The following is a 23,670-nucleotide window of genomic DNA, read 5'->3' on the forward strand; positions in this document are numbered from 1 at the left end:
TGAAGAAAGTTTTTAATAAAGAAGAAACAGTGATCTTGGATGTTCCAACTATGTAATTTTTTTTATTATATAATCGTGCCAGGCAAAATCTTAAAATTTTATTATATAATCGGCAAACCGGCACTTATCTTGAGAAATGACATGGGAGACATAGTTTTAAGGCCCAATTTTTCAATTTCTTAAGTTAGTAAAGCATGCGGTATGGTGGGAGAAACGTTTGACAGAATTAGTCTTTCTGCTGGAGTGACTAGTTTGCGTGCTTGGACTCGTTGATTATTAATTTCAATAAACTCTCCATAATTATTCATAAAATGTTTAACAATGTTTTTGTTTGCAAGGTACATACACACTCTGTTGTTAGAAAGCCATGAGGAAAATAGAATATTTTTGGGCTCGATCAACATTCCTAGTGGAATCAGGTAATCTTGAAGTTTTAGGTTTTCAATGGCTGGGAATATAATAGCTTGATCTTTGGTAGGGAATTGTTGTTCAATCACAGCAGATGAATAAGTTTTAGTATTGTTTTCCTTTTGGGAGCTTTTGTAGTCAGAAATCCCGTCAGTTGGATTTAACATCTTTTCTTTATAATTTAAAATTAATTTAGACCTGAAATACGGACCTGTTTTTCAATAGGCAATTTAATTATGTCATTATAGATAACGAATGAACTAGTTTAGAGTTTTTATATGAAGCCGACTTATGATAAATAAAATAAATTCCTGTGAAATGACTTTGTTTTATATAATTTTAAAGAGTACTTACAGGATGGACGGGAACACACTGTTATGCACTTATATTGATATACGTATAGTACCTCTGTATATTTCCTTATACGTATTTCATTCCATCAGAGCGACGGTTTTAGAAGCTCTAAACGTAAAAACAAATCTTTTCCGTCGAAAAGAAGCAACATTAAAATGGCAACAGTATGGACGATATAGCGACATCTGATAATACATCGCAAAACTAGAAATCCGAAGATTTCTATCGACGAAACTAAAATTCAGATTTTTGCTTTAATCTGTGCCTTCTAAGAATTGCAAGGCAAAACGTAAAAAATGTAATACGTAAATCCAAATCCTAACTGTTTTTCTTTTAGTTCGATATACTTTATACGTGTACGAGAAACCAATTTGCCAAGGATTTTTGCTAATATGATGGGGAGATATGTTGTGTATATAATTGCTGGCAATAGTAATTTCTAGACAAATGAAAACGTACTTTTATGACCTATAGATGTTTCGGGTAAAGGTCAAAATTGTACTAGTAACAAAATAATAAAGTATTTCTTAATAACATAAACAGACCCTAATAAACCAGACATCATTTAAATTATTAGGATATTGAATATACAGTTATTTGTTTACCTAAAAGTATTCTATTAAGCGGTATTATGTTACTTAAACTGTACTGTACTTATTCCTATAAACGGATAAATTTATTAAGAAGTAAATAAAAACGATACGGGACCTCAAATTTCTATTTCTTATACCGTGATATTCCTATAGCCGGTATTCTAATAAGCATGTTTGACTCTATTGTTTATTTCAAAAAGCCCCAGAAGAGCACATTATTGAGCGAGTTATTAGGAGATCGGCCAATTTATTGTTTTATTACGTGATGTTGACGAATGACATTTCCATTAAAAGCAGTGTTTAAGTATTTCCCGTGTGGCGGGATGTATTGTTCCGGGCCACGGTCCATTTAGAACTAAATTTATAATTTTGCTGGCAACATGATTAAAGCGCTTAAAAGTTAATATACGAATAATTCCGTTTAAGTTTCAAATAAAAAATTCGAATAAAAGCAGAATCAAAAAATATGGATATAATAAAATAAATGACAGAGGTCATATACCGATGAACTACTCGGATTAAAACAACTTTTTTACGATGCATTCAATTTTTCAACAAGAAACCTCAATGAAAGTGTTTATCAATAAATGTCAATTAACACCACACATGGTATCTAGACGACACTGCTATAGCTGCTAGCAGTAGCAATCCAAATCTGGCCACCAGATACTTACAAACGGCCCTAAACCGTCTGCAATCTTGATGTGTTCCGTGGAAAATTGCCGTTAACCCGGACAAAATACAGGCTGTCATGTACAAAAGACGTCAAGGAATCCCAGACAGGGAATTATCTTAACAACGCCAAATATCTCGGAGTAACATTAGATAGACAGTCTCACCTTTACCGATCACATAAACCAAACGGTACATAAGGCAAATATCCTCAAAAGTCAGCTCTCCTCGCTAATTGGGAGGAGAAGTAAACTGAGGTTCAAAACAAAAATAAGAATGGCAAACACCATCATTCTGCCATCCCTCACATACGCCTCTGCAGCGTGGGGACATGCATGTAAAACAAACAGGAAGAAAATTCAAACTGTACAGAACTTCATGATCAGGGAGGCTCTTAAAATCCCTACGTACGTACCTTTAAGGTACGTATATAGAGATTCGCAGCAAAAGAGAGTCCTGAGCATGATGGACGAACATGCATATGAGCTCTTTGAAAACCTCAGAAACCATCCGAACCGTTTGCTAAGAGAGCTCCTAAACAACAGCTGGCAGGATACGGGGGCAACCCCGATTGAACGTAAAGAAAAGATACTCGCATAGAAATCCCCGATAGCTTAACAGTTTTGCCCAAAAAACACAAAATCCAAAAAAATCAAAAAACCAAAAAAAATGAGCGTACGCAAAAATATCCTTAACTCCCAACCACCACCCCATTTTTATTATGATTTGTCTTATTTTAGTTATTTATTTTATTTTCACTAACTAGTTAAAACAAAAAAACAAAAAACCCAAAAAACATATACACGGGATATGTGAGAGCATTATACACTTGGGAATGCACATCCCACTCACCCTTAAACCACGCCCCTATTATTTTCACCCAAAACCCCCACTAACAAACAAACTGTTAACTTTAAAGATACATATAAAAAAAGCTGGACACAGATCCACACGTCATTAAAGCCCATCAGGCTAAGGCCCCTCAGGCATGCCGTTCAGGCAAAAACCCTTTAGGAAACAGCCCTATTTCCATGATGAACGCGCCTTTCGGCATCACATAGATTTTGATTCTTGGACTTTCTACTACTTATTCTTGAATTTTCAAGTAAATCGATTTTTTCCGAAAAAATTGCGAGGTGAAAACCTTCGTTTCCTGGACTATACGGGTGAAAATATTTCAACCGTAGAGTGGTTTTATATTTTAGAATGACTATTTTGCTCAGTTCAGCTGAATCATCTTAAAATGTAAGGTGCGATAGAGTGACCGCAAAGAAAAATAAAATGTAAAGAAATTTTCCTGCATATTTTGTGAAGTACAAGGGTTTTCAGAGGCGATGCATACTAAGCGACGAAGCTCAAATTGAACGATTTATTTCATGCAACTACCTTAAAATATATTACGAAATGTTTCATTGGTGTATAAATCATTTTAATACAGAAAATATTCATTCACGCGTAAAATTAGATACAGTTTACATGACTAAAAGTAAATTCAATATGATAATAGTGCATGCACGAATAAGTAGGTTTGAAATTTTGACAAAATTTATACCACACTAAGTAAATCTGAAAAGGCTAAGTGTGTTGCCAGCGGTTATATATTTATGGAGTAGAAAATTAACTCTAACCAGGGCGACAACGATAAAATTAAGAGATGCAATGACTTAAGTGCCTATATTGTACGTTATTTAAAAAATAAAACAAAAAATAAAGCTCTGCAAAATAGAAATGATTAGCCATCTCAGAACAAATTGGTAGAACTACGTAGCAAGACGGATAGATTGGAGATATACCATAAAACTCATGGAATGGAAAAAGGCAACCTATAATTCCTCTATTTTATTTTTATTTATAGGAGTTTAGTTCTAATTGTGCTTAAATTCTAACGAGGTAGTTTCTTCTTCTTCTTCTTCTTCTTCTTGGAGATCTTTTGATCGGTTTAATTCTGAAGCTGCCTATGGTTAATTTCCTGGGAGGTAGATTGCCAATAATTATCACTCCATCTTTTAGGTGGTCGAGGTAATTCGAGGTGGTAGTTATAAACAAGAAAGTTTATAAAGCTGAAATATTAGGTGAAAAGTGTGTAAGAAAACTTTACTAATGCTTAATGAATTTAAACCATTTTTGGAAAGTTAATTTTATACCAAACAAGTCATTCTGGTTTGTTTTAGATGTGCTTACCATTACTAAAACTAGTTTATTGTGACATTTTTATTTATTACTATAAAATATAAAAGTATGTAATTATTTTTGTATCTCTGAAAGAATAGTTATTGTAAAAGTTAAACTGGAATTCAACCTTCTGAATGTGATAGCAATATATCCACCTGAAAACAACAGACATACTACTACAAGACACCAACTTTTATGAATACCTGCACTTTGTAATAAACGAGACCCCAAATAACGAATATTTAATCGTTATAGGTGATTCTAACAGCCGTGCTAGCATTCTTCTTAAAACCTACCCACTAAAAACCGCATTCGCAACCGCTATATCCTCTCAACCACACTTCTGATCTGCGAGTGCAGTCCAGGATTCGCCCTGGTGGCGGTATATCTTTGGCACTACTTCCGCCTCCTCACGTTCCGTTAAAAATCGCTTGACGGCTAGACTTAAACGCCTCAATTTTTTTCATGATTACAACAGTCTTTATTCAGTCTCCTTGGACTGGAACATCTGTCTAACAAACGCATGAGTTCTTGACCACGTGTCTTCATCCTCGCACATCCTCGAAATCATATCACTCACAGAATCAAAATGCATCAAAGCCAATACTGATTTTAAAGTGTAAAATGTAGGAAGAGAATGTCGTCGTCCAAGAAGTGGCCTATTTAGATTACAAGACGCCACAAGTAAAAGTAAAACACACAGTTGTTGATTTGGTTTTGGATGATGGAGGGCAATTTATCAATCTTCCAGTCAATTTAGCTCTATGCTTTAAAACTTTACTCAAAGATTTCCTACAAATGTGTGATCTTTATTATCCCTTCCTCAAGTCACTAAATCGTCACATCAAGAAGATCCATAAGAAAGTTAACCTTTATAGGACGGGCCTCAAAATATTACCCAAAAGACGGGCATGTTTTTGAACAAACCCCATTATTAAATCGGTGTTAACTATACTTATACGAAAAAACTGTACCAGTAACACATTATTTTTAAAATATTGAACATTTATTAGACTAAAGCATACACATTACGACAAAATACATTCTACTGCTGATGCTAATAGACTAAATAACAATTACATACTATTTGTACAATGTACACAAACTATCCCTGATTTTGCGTGTTCTAGACATACAAATTGTTACATTTTACACATATTTTACTAGTTTTTCTGTTTTTGCCTCTATAACACACATGGCGCTGTCCCCTTGTATTTATTGTTTGTTCTACTCTGGGCTCAGTAATATTCAAAAGGTTTGTTAATACATCTGCCATATGACGTTTTTTATTCTTTTCTTTGTGCTTATTGTTATAACGTCTGAAAACATATTTCTTTATAAGTTCCTTGCCCAGTGCCAAAATATATATTTTACGCCTACTTATATTGTACTTTTTCCAATCTGGATATTTTAGTAGCCACAATTTATAGAAATTAACACCTCAATCAATAAGATGAGAGAATATAACCATCGGCCAACGGTTTGTTTTTCTTTGTACAGTATATTTTTTAGCTAACTTATTGGTTGTATCGACGGCTCCTTTCGTTTTGTTATAATGTAGAATAATTTCAGGTTTATAGGAGTATTCTTCACCAACCACTTTGCCGTAAATATGCTCACTTGCTCACTTGAAAGTAAGATGACTGCAGTTCTTGGTTTTGGAACATAAGAAACTAACGTTTTATGTTTTCTAAAAGCGAATAGTCTGTTTTATATCATGCTGGTAGAAGCTCCCTTTGAATATACTTTTTATTTTTTCGAGGAGTTCCACATAGAGCTATATTCTTCTCCCATAACTTATCCGCAAGTTGTAATCTCGTAAAAAAATTGCAGTTATTATTCCAAACCCTCCTTCCTAATGGTCTATCAAGTCTAGGACAACTCTTTGGCCTTGAGCTTTTTTCACCTTAGGACCTTGTTTTCCTAAAAATTAATAGATTTTAAAATTTGCTTGTTTTCTTATTGACATTTCAAAAACTTATCCAAATAAATTTGCATGTTTACAATAAAAGAAGTAGTGCAGTCCACAAGGGCCCATATCTTTAATGTGTACTTGTCAGGTTTGCTCTTCATATAAACTTGGAATAGTACTTTACCTCTAAAAGACACGAGCTGCTCATCTACACACAGATAGTCGCCTGGATTAAAAGATTTCTTACAATTAGAAATAAAAATATTACATACATCTCTTATTGGGGCCAGTTTATCTACTGATTTTCGTTCTTTTCTGGTTTGAAAAATTATCAAAACGTATAAATAAAGTTATTTCTTGAACCTATCTCTAGACATAGCAGCTGGTATTTCGATCCATGAAAAGCTCCAATCATAAGCAATACTTTAATATAGGCTTGAATCTCTACAGAATCTCTACAGAAAGTTTTATTTTGGTTTTAACTATTCCATTTATCGTTTCCATGACAATTATGTTTAGAATTTCGTCTGAAAAAAACAGAAGGAAAGTGTTTTTGATACTTCATATAATATGATACTTTATACTTGATATTATCATCACTGTAATTTGTAAGTCCTAGAGCATGTCTACGAATATTGGCTTTTGCTCGTTTCACTTTTGTGTTTTTTGGCAACCAATACCGGTAAGCCTTCGGAGTCAGTAACTGTTGGTTCATTTTGCTCTATGCTTTAATTAATAATATCATTTTCTTCTTCTATCTCTGTTACATTGTCTTCATCTTAAAACGTAAAAGTTCATCTCCACTCAGTTTTCTTTTGGCCAGATATAAATAAAACTTAATTCATGTTCAGAGTTGTATGCACTATTCGCAAATACGACAAGAAACCAACTGACACTGGAACTCAATACTCAATATATTTATATTATTTCGTTAAATTTTATCGCAGCTCGGGGAATTCCCCATGTAAACATGTGAAACCCTGACATAAAACGATAATATACTCATAGTCGGTACTAATTCGTAAAATCTATGGGATTTCCACATTATTACAACTTTATTAGAATTCATTTTATATGACATAAAAGGCTGGCCCGGGTATTAGGAGACCCCAGCCTATAAAATTAAACTTTAAATTTAATCTAACCGTTAAATGTTCTTGTAGGCATAATTTTTTATTAATACAATCTATAGATAGATGTAAGACTGCCGTTTAAAAATTAAGATCTATAAAGTAAAATCCAAAAATTGTGATCTGGTGTCAAAATAGACTTCAATAAGTCCGATGAAGGTTAAAAGGCACACTGATATCAAAGTTAGGTCGATACGATTTAGTGCTCATCATGATAATGAACTGCTGTGCATTATTCACATGCAAAACACGAATTATGCATTTTTTATTTAATGTTTTTACTTTTTTTATGAAAACCAATTTTTAGTTAAAATATGTTTTAGCTCCTTTTCTTTAGTTCTTGGTAAAATTTTATTTTTTTTTTTTCAGATCAAAATGTAGCCCAAACATTAAGTGCTGCAAGACTTTCGAATGAGACTCCGCAGTTTTCTGGACCAATTCAAAATGTAACAGTAGCTCTCGGAAGAGAGGCAGTACTGAGCTGTACAGTTACAGATCTTGGACATTACAAGGTAAGATTTTGATAATAGAATGTTTAATATTATACGTACGTAAACCTTTCAGCTGGACATAAGTAATATACATTGAAATAAGTATGACAACTGTGCTTTCTCAAGCACACTGCTATCGTCAAGGCCGCAGATGTTTAAACTTTTAATATTAATTAAGACTCTATTGGGTGTGCATCTAGGTTAATTCTGCTACTTAAATCTACATAAATAAGTTAGAGATATTGTAATGCAGTTTAAAACTCTTGAAAAAAAGTAAACAATATTATATTAAGCACAATATATTAGATTTGTATTATAAGTAACTTTTTTGCAGTAATTTAGATTTTACAAATTTATTATTTATTCAGATGCATCGCTCTCGGAAATCAGAATGCAATCAGTACACAACAATGTTGTTTTTCCAGTGTGTTCTTTCATCATCATCAGTAGCTCGACAACCCTTTCTGGGTCCTGGCTTATTCTAGGATTTTTCGCCCATTCTGTTCTGTTCCTTGCCTTGTTTTTCCAGTTGGTAATCTTAAGTGTTTTCAAATCTTGTTCCACTTGTTGCATGTATCTAAGTTTGGGTCTTTCCCTTGACCTTTTCCCTACTGGTGTTTGCCTCATTATATGTTTTGGTGTTTCAGTTTCCAACATCCGTTCAACATGGCCTATCCAGCGCAGACGTCTGATCTTTATGGATGTTATGACCTCGGGTTCATTGTATGCTGTCTATAGTTTAAAATTATATCTTCTGAGCCATATGTAATTTTCTTTCACCCCCATATATATGTGTCTAAGGATTTTTCGTTCAAACGTACCTAATAGGTTCTCATCGCTTTTCGACAGTGTCCATGTCTCTGATCCATATACAAGAACCGGTTTTATCAGGGTCTTGTATATTTTGCATTTGGTTTTTCTTGTGATGTTAGATCTTTAGATGTTTAATTAGTTTAGTTGTGTTTAATTTATGATAATGATAATAAGAATATACTGAAGTAAGAATATACTGTTTTTAATTATGTTAGTGTATCCTGAAACTATACGTGCATTTTCTAGAGATTCAAGCACTGCCCATAATTCGATGGAATCGAATGATTTATAGAAATCGACGAACGCCATATGAATTGGAACATTATACTCGGTGCATTTTTCTATCAGTGTTCTTACGGTGTGCAAGTGGTCTATGGTACTAAAATGTTTTCTGAATCCAGCCTGCTCGATAGGTTGATAGAAATCTATCTTATGTGTTAGGCGGTTGGTTATGATTTTAGTTAGTAATTTATACAGATGTGAGAGCAAGGATATTGGTCGGTAATTCTCGATGTTTGCTTTGTCTCCTTTCTTGAATAGTAAAATGACTTCGGAGTTGTACCATTCTTGAGGAACATTTCCTTCATCAATTACTTTATTAAATAAAATATTTAATACCTGTTCTATTTTTCTTTCACCGATTTTCAACATTTCGACTGTAATTTTATCCTCTCCCGGACATTTATTCGTTTTTAGTTGATTTAGGGCCATTCTTATTTCATAGTCGGTTATGTCCGGTATTTCTTCTGAGCCGGTGTTAATTATTGTTCGTTCAGTACGTCGTTGTTGTGGTTGTGTATTTGACGAGTATAATTTAGTGTAGAATTTTTCAATGACCTCGCTTATTTCCTTTCTGTCTCGGACGGTGACATTTTTCTCATTTTTTATTTCTATGATTTTTCTTGTGCCGTTTGAGTTTTTTGCTTTGAGTACTTTCATATTGCAGTTATCTTGTATTATATTTTTTATTAGATTGTTGGTATGGTTTCTATGATCGTTCCTAATTTCTTTCTTCACGTTTTTGTTTAAACTTTTGAAGCTGTCCGAAGTTCGATCTGTTCTGTTTCGTCTTTCTTTTAGTAATTTAATTGTATTAGGTTGAAGTTTAGATGTTTTGGCTGTTTTAGTGTTTGAGCATATTTTCTTAACCGATGTTGTTACAGTTACTTTTATTTTATTGGCTAGTCCGTTTATATCCATTTGTCTCTGTGTCTCTACTAATTTTAGTCTTGTGCTTAGCTCCTTTTGGTATTTCGTTTGTTTTTGAAACAGGACATCGGTGGTTGGGTATCGTTCTCATTTAATAAGTTTGTTTCGTTCTACTCTCGTCTGTATTTTAATATTCGCTCTAACCAATCTATGGTCACTTCCGGTATAGAATTTGTTTAGTACTGTCACGTCGGTGCATATGTTTTTGTTATTGTAGAGTATATAGTCTAGTTCGTTCTTAGTTTTCTGGTCTGGGCTGATCCATGTCCATTTACGTTGTTTAGATTTTTTAAAGAAAGTGTTGAGACAAAATAAATTTTCGTTGTTTAAGTAGTTGTACAACATCTCACCCCTTTCGTTCCTGTTGTCCAGCCCAAAGCGACCGATATATTGTGTGTCGCCATCTTCTTTTGTATCAATTTTTGCATTAAAATCTCCTGCGATTATTACGAAGTGTGATTTTTCTTGGTTCCTTGCTGTTGTCAGATCCTCGTAATATGATTCAGCTTCCTCGTCTGTTGAGAATATCCAAGAACTAAATGATATATTACAACAATTAAATGCAGTTTCAGGAGTGGTAGGCTTAAAAATGAACTACAGCAAAACAAAAATACTGAGCCGAGACCAGACAAATATAACAATACAAAATCATACCATAGAAAATGTTGAACACTATGTATATCTAGGTCATGTTATCAAACTACGAAAATCAAATCAAGATGCTGAAATTAAAAGAAGAACACAACTGGCATGAGGCGCTTTCGGCAAATTAGCATATATCTTGAAAAACACCTCCATCCGCTTAAAAATTAGAAACAACGCAAAGAGCAATGGAACGAATCATGCTTGGAATATCACTAAGAGACATGATTAGAAACACCGAGATAAGACGTAGAACGAAGATTAGGGATATTGTGGAAGAAATTGCAAAAATGAAATGGCGCTAGGCAGGTCACGTAGCCCGATATAATGACAACAGGTGGACACGGAGAATTCTAGAATGGAGACCAAGGACAACAACAAGAAGCATGGGAAGACCTCAAAAAAGATGGGTAGATGACATAAGGACAGTGGCAGGCAAACAGTGGATTAGATTGGCGCAAGATAGACAAAGATGGAAGCAATTGGGAGAGACCTACATTCAGGAGTGGATGGAAAATGATTGACAAAAAAAAAACAGATTCCAGAATAAAAAATAGACTCCTATGGAAAATGTCAAATTTAAAACAGATCCCGCCTGGACTAACCAATAAAGTAAATAATGAGAGAAAATTTAATTAAATTAAATTTTTAATAATATTAATATAAATATATAAAAATGTCGATAAAACTTTCATTTTCCTATCATTTTGGTCCATGAATTGAAATCACAACAAACAATCTTGAAACTTTGCTAGTTGTCCCAAACTTGGCGTCGTATTTCGTCTTCTAGTTTTGTTCCTTAACTTCAAAGTCATTATTTTGTAAAGTTTAGCAAACGGAATCGAAAGAGCAATTATATGCTTTAATGCATTCCTCGTTTAGACAAAACGCTTGTATATTATTGCCTGTATATATCACAGAATCAGAGATACAAACTACCATTTTAACAATTTGTGAGATGTATTTACTTAATTTAAAATAAAAAAAAATATGTACCTTGTTATTCAAGTATGTTTTTTTGGTTTTTAGGTTTTTAGGTTTTATATCACCTCTTTAAATAGCTATCGAAAAAGTTAAGAGAAACTAGGATCGGAATATAAATTATAAAAGTAGAATGAGAATACTTTAAAATAAAAAAATCTAAAAAAAATTAAAAATGCACAGAAAACGTAGATATAAATAATACGAAATTTAATAGTTAAACCCAAAAATTTAAATAGTTACATAGTTAAATAGTTACAAAAATTACACCCAAATCCCGTTCATCAAATTCAGTGGCTGGTTATTAACGGTATAGCTTTTTTTTTATTTATTTACGCTGTGACCACCAGGGTTATTAGCGAGCTAAAAAATATAATACAGGTAAAGTTAGAAACAATTACAATAATTGATACAGTCCTGAGTCTTTAAGATAACTTATTGTGTTTTTAATGTTCATGTTTTTTCCTAGGGCTTCCTTTATGTTATTTGGCATAGTGTGCTTCTTTCTTGCTGCTTCATATGTTTTGCACTGAATTAGTATATGCTTCACGGAGAGTTTTTCTTGACAATTTTCACACATTGGCGGCACAGTTCGCGTAAAGAGGTGTTTATGTGTAAAGTTACTGTGTCCTAGTCGTGGACTGTTACTCTGAAAACGTGTTATTTTCACTTGGTCGTGTCTACTGTGCTACGGGTTGCTACGGGTTGCTACGGTTGCTTGTATATCGGGTTGGAGCCACGGTTTCACTAATTGTTTGATTTCCTTGAGTTTATTTTGTGATGTACTCCACTTATTTTGCCACGCACTTAACTCTTTATATTTTATTTTTGACTTGAAATCATTTGAAGAAACCTCATTAATAAGAATGGAGTCCTGGCTGAAGGATCCTAAGCGGGCTAGTTCATCTGCTTCTTCATTTCCTTGTATACCTGTGATAAATATGATGGAACCTGAATGTGATGGAACAAACACAAAGTCAACAGTGATCTTATTATTATTTAGAATCTCTATTTCTGATTTGATATATGAGGCAATTTTGTTATTGGTATATAAACGTTTGATAGACGTTATGAGAGACGGAATCTGTTTCGACTCTTTTATGTGGATAAGTGCTTGTAATATTGCAAACAACTCTGCAGTGTATGACGAAGTAATGGGATTGAATTTAAATTTTAAGAATGTATTGGGTGTAAGGATGGCTGCATTAACACCGTCTGAAGATTTGGATGCGTCAGTGAATATCTTATAGTGATTTTTATAAGTTTCCATTTGTATTAAGAATGATTGTTTGATCAGGTCTGTTATAGTCTCACGTTTTTTATGTATACTAAGATTAGTAATAATCTTGGGAATTGGTATTAACCAAGGTGGAGAAGTTAGGAAATTTGTTGGGAGAATTTCAGGAAATTCAAGATGTAAGTCATAAAGGTTTCTTCTAACTCTTTCGTAAAATGATGGATCTAGTCTTGTTGTAGAGAAAGTGTCTTGAAATCAATCTGTGAACGTATTGGTATAAGTAGTTTGTTCTTTATTATTAGCTATTTTAGAAGCATATGAGAGAAAAAGATATTTGCATCGTAAACTTAGGGGTGGTTCTCCTATTAAGCATTGTAAACTTTCAACTGGTGTCGTTCGAAACGCACCTGTAGCTATTCGTAGAGCTGTCTTTTAAACAGTTTCTAATGTTTTCAATACTGATACTTTGCTTGATGAATAAACTATCGCGCCATAGTCGAGTTTGGATCTAATTAAAGATTTATATACATGTAATAGTGTATTTTGATCTGCTCCCCAAATTTTGCTGGAAATAGTTTTCATAAAATTTAGTCCTGCTTGGCGTGATTTTTTAAGTTCTTCTGTATGTTTTTCCAGGAGAGCTTTTGGTCAAAAACCATACCTAAACAGTATAGCTTGTTTTAATTTTATTGACATTACGAAAAATACTTATAAAACAACATTTATTTATATTTTAGTGGAGCTTGTTCTGATTGCACCAATTTTGCAGTCTGTCTAAATCATCTTGAAACAAGGCTTGATCTATTGAGCTATCTATAAATATCTTTCCAAAATTTCAAGTCATCTGCCAATATCAGACATTTGCTATTTAGGAAACAGGTAGTGAGGTCATTAACGAAGATATTAAAAAGAAGTGGAGAAGTGTGGCCTCCTTGAGTAACTCCATATAGTACTGAGATACCAGGTAGTGAGGTCATTAACGAAGCTATTAAAAAGAAGTTGAGAAGGGTGGCCTCCTAACTCCATATAGTACTGAGATACTGTCAGATAGATAACAACCTATCTTGACTCTTTGACTTCTACAAGATGTAGAGTTTTTAATCCATTTAACAAAGCTGACATAAAAGCCTATATTAATTAATTTGCCCAAAAGTATTTGGTGATCTACACGATTAAATGCTTTGGAAAAATCTGTGTATATTGCATTTACATGTTTACGGTCTTCCATTTGAGATAATAAATCAGATTGATAGCAAACAAAGTTTGTTGCAGTGGATTTTTTGCTATAAAAACCATGTTGTAATTGAGATATTAAGCCTTTATATAACCAAGAAAGCTGCTTTGCTATACGACAGTCGAAAAGGTTAGGTATTGCAGATTGTATACAAAAACTACGATAATTTTCAATGTTGTCTTTCTGACCATTTATAAACAGAGGAACAACGTTACTTTGTTTCAATGAAGAAGGAAACATAGAGGTTTTCAGAGATCTATTAAATAATATAACGAATGGCATTACAGGGCTACAGACAGACTTTTTTAATAAAAAATTAGGCACTCTATCTGGTGCAGCAGCAAGCTTATTGAGAAGCCCATTTATATCGATCATCATGATCTTAGAAGGACAAATATTTGTACTAAAGTTGCTATTTAATGGATGGATAGGAACGTAAATTTTGTTGTTATTTGGTGAATATACAGTTTGGAAGAAGTTCATAAATAAATTAGCTATGTCTTGACCAGTTGTTGCAGATTGGACTTGATAAAATAACAATTACAACTCTTAATAAGATTTGATCATTTTGAGCAGTTCATTTGATTGGTCCGATATATTTATTAGGACAGTGAAATAATAAAATAAACCAACAAACAACAAACAATTGATTATATCTTAATATATCAATGGGTTTTGAGGTTAAACAGAATAAGTTATCTGACAAATTTTAATATTTGGCAGTGACAGTGATAGTATGTAAATAATAAGTGTTTATCCTTCACAATAAACTGCTAAGTTAACTACAAAAGAAGCTGTAAGATTCGTATTAGCTTTTTTAGAAACCAGCTGTACCATGATTTTGTTGCAGATTGGACCTGATAAAATAAGGACTTAGGTAGGTTATCACTAGATCGATTATCATTGATGTACTTCCAAAATAATTTTGAATAATTTTTTAGGGCAGTATCTATACCATCCTTAATATAGTTGCTAAAGGAAATTTCAGACAGTTGTTTATATTCAGCTTATACTCTGCTTATAGATGGGTGATTGGGTGGCCTATAACTTAAAAGGGTGAAGTTATTACGAACGAGAACAATTTTTTTTGTTTAGTACGTTTTTGATCGCATGGAATTTACGGCTCGTCGGTGTTTCCGCGTCTACGGTAGTAATTAGCGTCTCGAATATTTCTTTTGCGAATTATATGCAGTGCGTGAGTGATTTTTTATTCCATATACCTACGAACATATACGTACCTTTCGCTCGTGCTCGTTTTGTTGTATTGTTTGTGATGGCTTCATCATCAACATCATCAAGTTTTACAGCGGTACTGTTGCGTACAGTCAGTAAGTCTGTCTATTCATCAAGAGAGAAGACTATTTTCCTGAATGTTTGATGCTCTGGTTTCTAAGAATCCCACAAACACTGTTCGCAACATAGTCGAAAGTTGTGCCAACATGACTTGCGTAGGGGAGTCAACTATATATAGGTTCCTATCAGAAAGAAAAAAACACGGTATAGCTAACCCAAACACAAACGAACACTTAAAGAGAGGGAAAAAGCCTATTGAAATTGATGAATTTGACAAAAATGGTATTCCAAGGAAAATTCATGGATTTTTTTTTTCAAAAAAGAAATACCAAAACTAAACAAAATTTTACAAGAAGTTAGAGACGACCCGGATTTGCCTCATATCGGACGAATTAAATTGTGGCAAGTTTTAAAAGAATTAAATTTCCGGTGGGAGAAATCAGACCGAAAATCACTTTTGATTGACCGGGAGGAGATAATATGTTGGAGAAGAAATTATCAAAGATCCATACGTAAATTTCATGCTGAAGGAAGGCCAATCTTCTACCAGGATGAAACGTGGGTAAACTCAGGTCATACTTTAAAAAAAAATTGGTCAGATAAAAATATATTAAGCTCCAGGCAAGCCTTTATGGAAGATTGGTCTACTCATATCTCCCTACCTTCTGGTCAAGGCAGTAGATTAATAATTTCTCACATTGGCAGTGAAAAAGGATTTGATAAGCATGGTTTGTTGGAATTTTAGTCCAAAAGCACAAAAGACTATCACGAGGAGATGACAGCTGATGTTTTCGAAAAGTATTTTCAGCAGATGATTGAACACATACCACCTAATTCAATTATAGTATTAGATAATGCACCTTATCATTCACGACTAGTAGAAAGACTTCCAACGACTGCGTGGAAGAAATAGAATATTTTTGACTGGCTGCGGAATAAGTATCTGCCTTACGAAGATGGAATTGTAAAAGCAGAACTTTTAAAATTGCCCGGCAACACAAATCTAAGTTCAAGAAATACGTAGTTGACCAAATGGCAGAAAGGCAAAACAACACATTCCTTAGACTTCCACCCTACCACTGCGAAATAAATCCAATTGAACTCATTTGGGCACAAATGAAAAGTTATGTGACTAGAAAAAATACGTGATTTAAAATACAAGCTGTACGTGAATTGTTAAACGAGTCTTTACAACATATTACAGAACAAAACTGAAAAGATGCAGTAAGACATGTAATAGAAGAAGAACAAAAAATGTGGGATCTTGATAACATAATTGATGCGACCGTAGAGACACAAGCGCTAATTATTAACCCTCAGGACGACTCGGATTCCGAAGTTGATCCTATTTATTTTAAATTTGAATAGTTTTCCAATCGTAATTATATAAGGTAAGTAAATAGTAGTTGTAATCGTAAGGTATTAAAGGGGAAAGGCTCGAAATGTCGCCTGTCAAAATGTTTAATGTGTTTTAAACGTATCCACTTTTTTTTTAATCCTGAGAAAACTAAAAAGCATTTTTGAAAAGTTTAAAGGCAGAATGAAATAATTATTAGAATAAATAAAAAGTTTCTTTTGCATGCAATATTTTCAATTAAAAAATATACTAAGTATATTTTCTCTTTTATTTTCACCCCTGTTACATAACATATTAAAATAAACATTGTAGTTTTCAACAAGTTTTTAGTGACTTTCTGCCCTCAGTAATAATGTAATCTTTCATTCTGCGTTTAAATTTTTCAAAAATATTTATTAGTTTTCTCTATCGACAAATTGTGAACCGATTATAGGTACGACGTTTTTTTTTTTATTTCGAAAATATGTGTCTCGACAGCTAATGGTCATTGACACAGGGTCAATTTACATTCAAGTTTTCATTGTTAATACTTTAAATTGGGTAAAAGTTAGTTACAATACATTTTTTGTAATACATTTTGTTTTAAATTAAATTGTATAACTTTCTGTTTTTTATTAAGTTTAATACATTTTTATAGTTAATGTCGTTTGGGATAAGTATGTCTTTTAGGTTGTTACCAAGATTGTATTTTCTTCTGACCGCTAGATATTGTTGACAATCAGGAAGTACATAATGTGTTACGGAAGTCATTTTGTTGCAGTACTGGTACAAAATCTGATTACTGGAATTCATTAGGTAATTCCACGGGTAAGGCGTGTGTGCCCTATTCTCAATTTTCGAATGATACATTTGAACAGTTAGCAATACATTCTATGTCTTTTGATCATTATCATATATCTTTTGATCATTTAATTTTAATTTGCCAGGTTTGAGAAGATCTTTGACAGTTCCAAATTCTCCGAATTTTTTCTCAGTTCTACTCACCGTACATTGGGAAATGTGACGTTCGGTATGCTTTCCATTAAATAATCAGCATACCTCAGAATGCGTGCTTATTTTATCATTTAATGTTATTATTTGAATTCTCTAGGATTTAGTTAAGCTCATTTTAAAATAATTTAGAACAATGTTTAAAAATTCCTAATGAAAAGTATTTTCACTTGAAATTATTATTAAGGAGGTCCAGCGAAATAATATTAATTTTAAAAACGTCTTATCTTTTTGTGACATGTAAATGTCATAAAAGATCCGATGTTAGTTTCTTGACAACAAAACAACCAATAGACCAGTCAATCGTGAAAAATATTCGACTCGATGGCTTTTTGAAGAAATAAAATAATTTTTTCTTTGACTATCCCTGTACAAAAAAAAATATTATATATAAAACATTGCTATAGTTTATTTTTATGAACAAGAGAGTAATTAGCATAATTTTAACTGGTAGCTCCGACCACTCCATGGGCGTGCTTAAGATTAATTGAAAAATTACTTTGAATAATTGTAAAAAATAAATGAATTATTTCAATGTTATAAAGTGTTATGTGTATGTAAACAAAAGTGACCTCTTTTATCACACACTATATTAGAACTGACTGGCCTACATTAAAAAGGGTTTTAAAAAATTCACATTTTTTTTAATTTTTAAAAATTACAAAAGAGAAAAAGAGTTTTTAAAACCGTCTAAGGTATGTTAAATAGATGAATAAAAATATTAATATAAAACTTACAGCTACTTGTTACAAATTCAAATCAGATTCAGAAGATGAACTTTCAGAACCAAGATTTATAATAACTGGCTCGATCATTTTATCAGTAATATTGTCCAGCTTCCACATTTTTTCCTCTTCTTTAATAGTGTGATTTACTGCCTTTTCCCAGTTTTCAGGTTTTACATTATTTACGGCCTCCAAAAACAACTGTTTAACATCATGAATTTTAAAAGTGGTATTTTTTCTTGAAACTTCACTCTTTATCTGTGCCCATACCAGTTCAATCGGGCTTAATTCACAATGATATGGTGGGGATCTAAGTACTGTCATTCCACGATTTTTGGCAATTTCATCAATTTCGTATTTTTTAAATTTTTCTTTATGAAGGGCACACAACGAATTAAGTTCCTTTCTTATAGATCCGGGATGGTACGTAATATTTTTTGAACTCAGCCAATTCTGCAAGTCTTTTTTTAACCACTTGGTTGTGGGCAGTCCTTCTGTCTGGAGTGATAACTTACATTATCCATTACTATTACACAGTTCTTAGGAAGAAGATCTATCATTTGTTCGAACCATTCTTGAAAGAGATCAGCGTTCATGTCTTCATGGTTGTCACCGGTACGAGTTGATTCAAAAGTTAATAAACCACCTTCAACAAAACCGTCTGAACTGCCAATGTGTACTATTATCAGCCTGCGTCCCTTTCCTGATGGTGGGTTTAAACCAGTAGATAAGTTATTTACAAAAGCGTGCCTTTGGCTTGTAACAGTTTCATCCTGCCAAAATTTATTTGGTGTATGACCCTCGTTGATCCATGTTTCATCAAGATAAAATATTTTTCTTTTTTGGTTTCTCATTTCCTTTATGGTTCTTAGAAAATGTCTTCTCCATATGACAATATCGCTTCTTTCTAATAAAATAGACTTTCTGGGATTCTTTTTCCAGCGGAAGCCTATTTCTTTTAAAAGTTTCCATAACGTACTTCGACTCATTTCTGGGTAATCCTTATCATCTCGAACTGAGACAAGAATTTTATCCAATGTTGGAAATTCTTGTCTAAAGAAGAATTCATGCACTTTCCGTCGAAGTCCTTCTTCAAAATGATATTCTATTTGAAATTTTGGTTTCCCTGGAGCATTACGTGGCATTTGAAAACTAACACATTTCTCTTCTTTAATAACTCTGTAAATCGTAGATTTCCCAACACCAAGTGTACTGCTAACTAACTCAACGGTCTCATCAACACTTTCACATAAACGTTTGTCTGTAAATGATTTAAAACAATTAAATATTAATGTTTTTTCATTAACTGTTAGAGGATCAATTTTTCGGCGTTTACACGGCACTTCCAAATTTTCCATAACACTAGTATACACAATGAACTGCACCTTGCAACTGAAGTACCTACTTTTAGTGAACTGTTAAGAATTTTGAATACGCCACTTGGACCTTCCTATATACAAAATGGAAAAACCCACTATCACATTTTCTGTGGAATAAGTTTAGAAGGTAATTATCTAGTCAATTACTGTCGTAGATTCCTGGAATTAAAGAATTAAATGTTTGATTGTTGAAACCCTTACTTCGTGGAATGCACTCATTTCAGATAAAATAAAACGTTTTATTTTATCTAAAGAATTAAACTTTATTTTGCAAATAGATAAAATAAAACGTTTTATTTTATCTAAAGAATTAAACTTTATTTTGCAAATAGGTAGGTACTTATTAAACTTTTATTGGTTATATATAACCAATAAAATAAACATCTTACATTTCTTGCAAATTCATTAGTACCTGTTAACCTCCATCACTCCGACACTGGCAACCTTATTTAGGGATTAGCAACCCTCACAACTATTGTATTCTATTCTGCTCCAACCTTTATACCTGGTGGTCATACTCAATTTAAAATTGTTTTCCTATATACTTCTGTAAACTTGTTGACAAATATCTGTTTTTCATTGAGTCACCCGTATCAACAGTTTAGGGATTTGCATACATAATTTATTGTTTTATTACTCTCTCATACATAAAAATACACTTTAAATAGAGCATTGACAACCATTTTAAACGCTTTGTTATACGCTACCACTTTTTATTTAAATTTTTTTTAGGGGTAACTACTACCTCTAGAACGTTCGAGCTACATTTAAATAATGTCATTAGGAAAGTGTATTTTTATATATAAAAATTGACCTGTTTCAGGATTTTCATTTGTATTCATAACATTGTATAAAATGTAAGTAAACAATTTAAAAGTGACTATTTTTCTAAATTTGCTGTAATTTACAATTTATAATTTTTAGAAAACTTGTGATACACTGTCTACTTCTTTAAATTTATCATCTGAAATAAACTGAACTTTGCTTGAAAAACGATTCTTATAATAACTCTCTAAAACAAAACTCGTATCCTAGACGGTGTTCGTTTTATCTACATTGCTTGAAGTTCTTTAACCATGATTTCTCATATTTATTTAGCTTTCCTATCTCGAGAATAACTCTGCAGCATGCAACTTGAGAAATGGCCCACGGAGTTGCAGAAACACCTCTTTCTACACTTCGTCCAAAGTTCGTTGAACGGAGCAAATATAAAACTTTAAAATTTAATTTAAAACTTAGTACAAGTCAGAAAGTACCGGACATACCTTATTGGTAATTACGTGAGCTCTCGAGTTTGTAGTATTAAATTAGGTTTTTTCAATGGCCGAGAGAAGCTGTTGTGTGTTGGATGGACGAGAATAATTTTAAGTTATACCTGTGGTAATATTTATATTACCATATTATGCAATACTAAAAATCAGATCTGTGTTATGTATATACACACATTAAAATAATCTAGGGGACAAAAACAAAATGCGAGATTACAGAAGGATTTCAAATAATTTATTTCAAATATTTTTAATAAAAAATTAGAAACAAGTGTCCCGATTATAAAATAAACATGTTTTCTTAGATGTATTGCAACAGCTCTTAACTAAATTAAAAGAGAAGTGTCCATAAATCAAATATTGGTAAAAAAAATAAAAATATAATTTGTTGCGCCTCAACTCCCAACAAAGTATTCTTTAGATTAAGTTAGTATAGCGTATGGTTCCTCCGCGGTTGCTAATTACTATCCTACATCTCTAAGGTCAACTCATGATCAGATAGCCAATGTCTTGCTGCGATAGTCTCTTTCACTCCATTGAAAAATCTTCAAACAGTTACTGTCTTGTATTGAACGCAAGATTTTGTTGTAAATTGAGTCTGCCCAATATGTCCCATAGTAGCTGAATTGGGTTTAGGTTGATGACCGACCCAGTTTGGGTCGGTCAGATAGCCAAGCGGGCTAGGCGGCCGATTCTCATTCGCTTCACTGTCGAATGGTTCAATGGATGTGAGATCGTGCCCCAGCTCGGTGTAGAGAAAAATAAAAAAGGCTAACGCAGCAGTTTAAAATTCTAGATGAATCTGCGGCTTAGACTAGAATATGCCGGTGTCTGATTGGCCTATGGTGGAGCAGTACGGCAAAGATATGGGCTTGCGGCTCGGTGATACTCCTCCATAGATCCCTACCGGAAGGGCGTGGCGCCTAAATACCGGTGTATAGAGGGTTTAAATCTGGTGATTGTGCAGGCCATGGTAAAACCTCAATTTCATTATCTTCAAGGAATATTTGCACGACTCTAGCAGCATGCGAACGCGCACTGTCGTGCATTAATTAAAATTGGGGATCAGCGTGTTATTCAAAGGGTACAACAATAGGTTCGGGAAAAATATCGCGGTAGTCCATTTAGAAACCGTTCCAGACAAACAAGATTGGTTCTTCCAGCAAGAGTGATGCTACCCCTTACAATTATACTGCCACCTTGCTGTCTATAAACCTCTTGCACGGTGATCAATCGTTCAGCATTGCCAGATCGTCTCCAAATTTTTGTTCGTTTTGTATCTGCTACAAATCCAAATTAAGACTCAACTATAAACAAAGTAGAGGCCCACTCACGTCTAACCTAATTTGCGTGTTGCTGTGGAATTTCCGCTGGATAAAACAGGCACCTTACTTAGATAAGCCTTACTTCATGTAATCTATGATCCCATTGTTCATTTACTATTGTTCCAAGATACTGTAAACTGTTTTACTCGGTCCACTGGTGTATACTTGATAAGCAATTAAACGTCTCTAATTTTATTTTTGCTGATGAACATAAATTTAGTTTTTGATATGTGATATACTTGTAGTCCAAATCTTGCACTTACTTTATTTACTTTGTTTATTAGTGCCTCTAAACTGTTTAAACTGTATGCAAAAATAACGGTGTCATCTGCATAGCGGATGTTGTTTAGGCGTTGTCCATTTAAAAGGATTCCATGTTCGCAATTTTCCAAGACTAAATATTTCCTGTGAATATAGGTTAAATAATATAGGTGAAAGTATACATCCTTGTCTAACGCCTAGCAGAATCTTGATCTGGTGATCTCCAGATCACCGTCGGTTCATCTCCAAGATTTGTTCTTATTGTGGCTGATTGGTTTCAGTATAAATTTTGTATTATACGCCTATCTTTATCATCTATTTGGGCTTTTTTTAGAACATTCATCATTTTGCGGTGTTGAACTATGTCAAGTGCTTTTTCATAGTCCACAAAGCGGGTGTAGATATCGCAAGTCATATCTTTGCATTTTTGAAATAATACCTGTCCTGTAGACTAAACAGTCCATCTCTTGTACCTACGCCTTCCAAGAATTCAAAATGTGTGCTTGTATATTCTGCGATGTATAATTTTAAGAAAAAGTTTTAGTGTATGGCTCATTAGACTTATTAGCCTATATTCTCCGCATTTTTCGCTCTATGTTTCTTTGGTAACGTAATAAATTCTGAAACTAGCCAATCTTTTTGAATATTGCCTCTATCATAGATATTATTGAAGATTTTACATAGTATTCTTAAAGATTCGTCATCAAGAAATTTAAGAAATTCAGACTGTAATCCGTCTGGTCCTGGAGCTTTCCGTTCTTTTAATGATATGACGGCTACTTTTATTTCTGACACTAGTATAGCTGGTCTTGTTTCCGTAGGTATTGGGGACTGGTTCTCTCTCTTATCAAAAAATAAATTTCGTATGTAATTTTTCCAGGTATTATCAATATTTTTTTTGTCCACGATTACCTCTCCTTTGTCATTAACAAGTTTACTTATTCTTCTGTTTTTACATTTGCCTGTAATTTCTCTTACCTTTTTATACACGTTGAAGTCATCATATTTACTTTGTAGAATTAGGATTTCTTGGCATTTTTTTTTCAGTTCTTTATGTATGGCTTCTCTGATCTTTCTCTGTATATCTCGTTGTAATGTTTTATACATAGAGTTATTGTTCCTATTTTTCCTTATTCCATCCATGTCTTATTTATTAAGAGATTCTATCTCCTCTTCTGTGTTTCCGTTGTATTTCTTTTATTTCACCACATTTCAGTTTTCTCA

General features: G+C 33.2%; 1 protein-coding gene across 1 annotated transcript in view; it reads left to right on the plus strand.

The window, feature by feature from the left end:
* Positions 1–2,303: 2,303 nt before the first annotated feature.
* LOC140436376 (lachesin-like) overlaps positions 2,304–23,670 on the plus strand; it is a 514,302-nt gene continuing 492,935 nt past the window's right edge. The window contains exons 1-3 of the mRNA XM_072525165.1: positions 2,304–2,604; positions 3,374–3,421; positions 7,647–7,753. Coding sequence (XP_072381266.1) covers positions 2,304–2,604; positions 3,374–3,421; positions 7,647–7,753 — 456 coding nt within the window. The remainder of the gene's footprint in view (positions 2,605–3,373; positions 3,422–7,646; positions 7,754–23,670) is intronic.

The sequence above is a fragment of the Diabrotica undecimpunctata genome, chromosome 1 (genome assembly GCF_040954645.1).
Source record: "Diabrotica undecimpunctata isolate CICGRU chromosome 1, icDiaUnde3, whole genome shotgun sequence".
Classification (NCBI taxonomy): domain Eukaryota; kingdom Metazoa; phylum Arthropoda; class Insecta; order Coleoptera; family Chrysomelidae; genus Diabrotica; species Diabrotica undecimpunctata.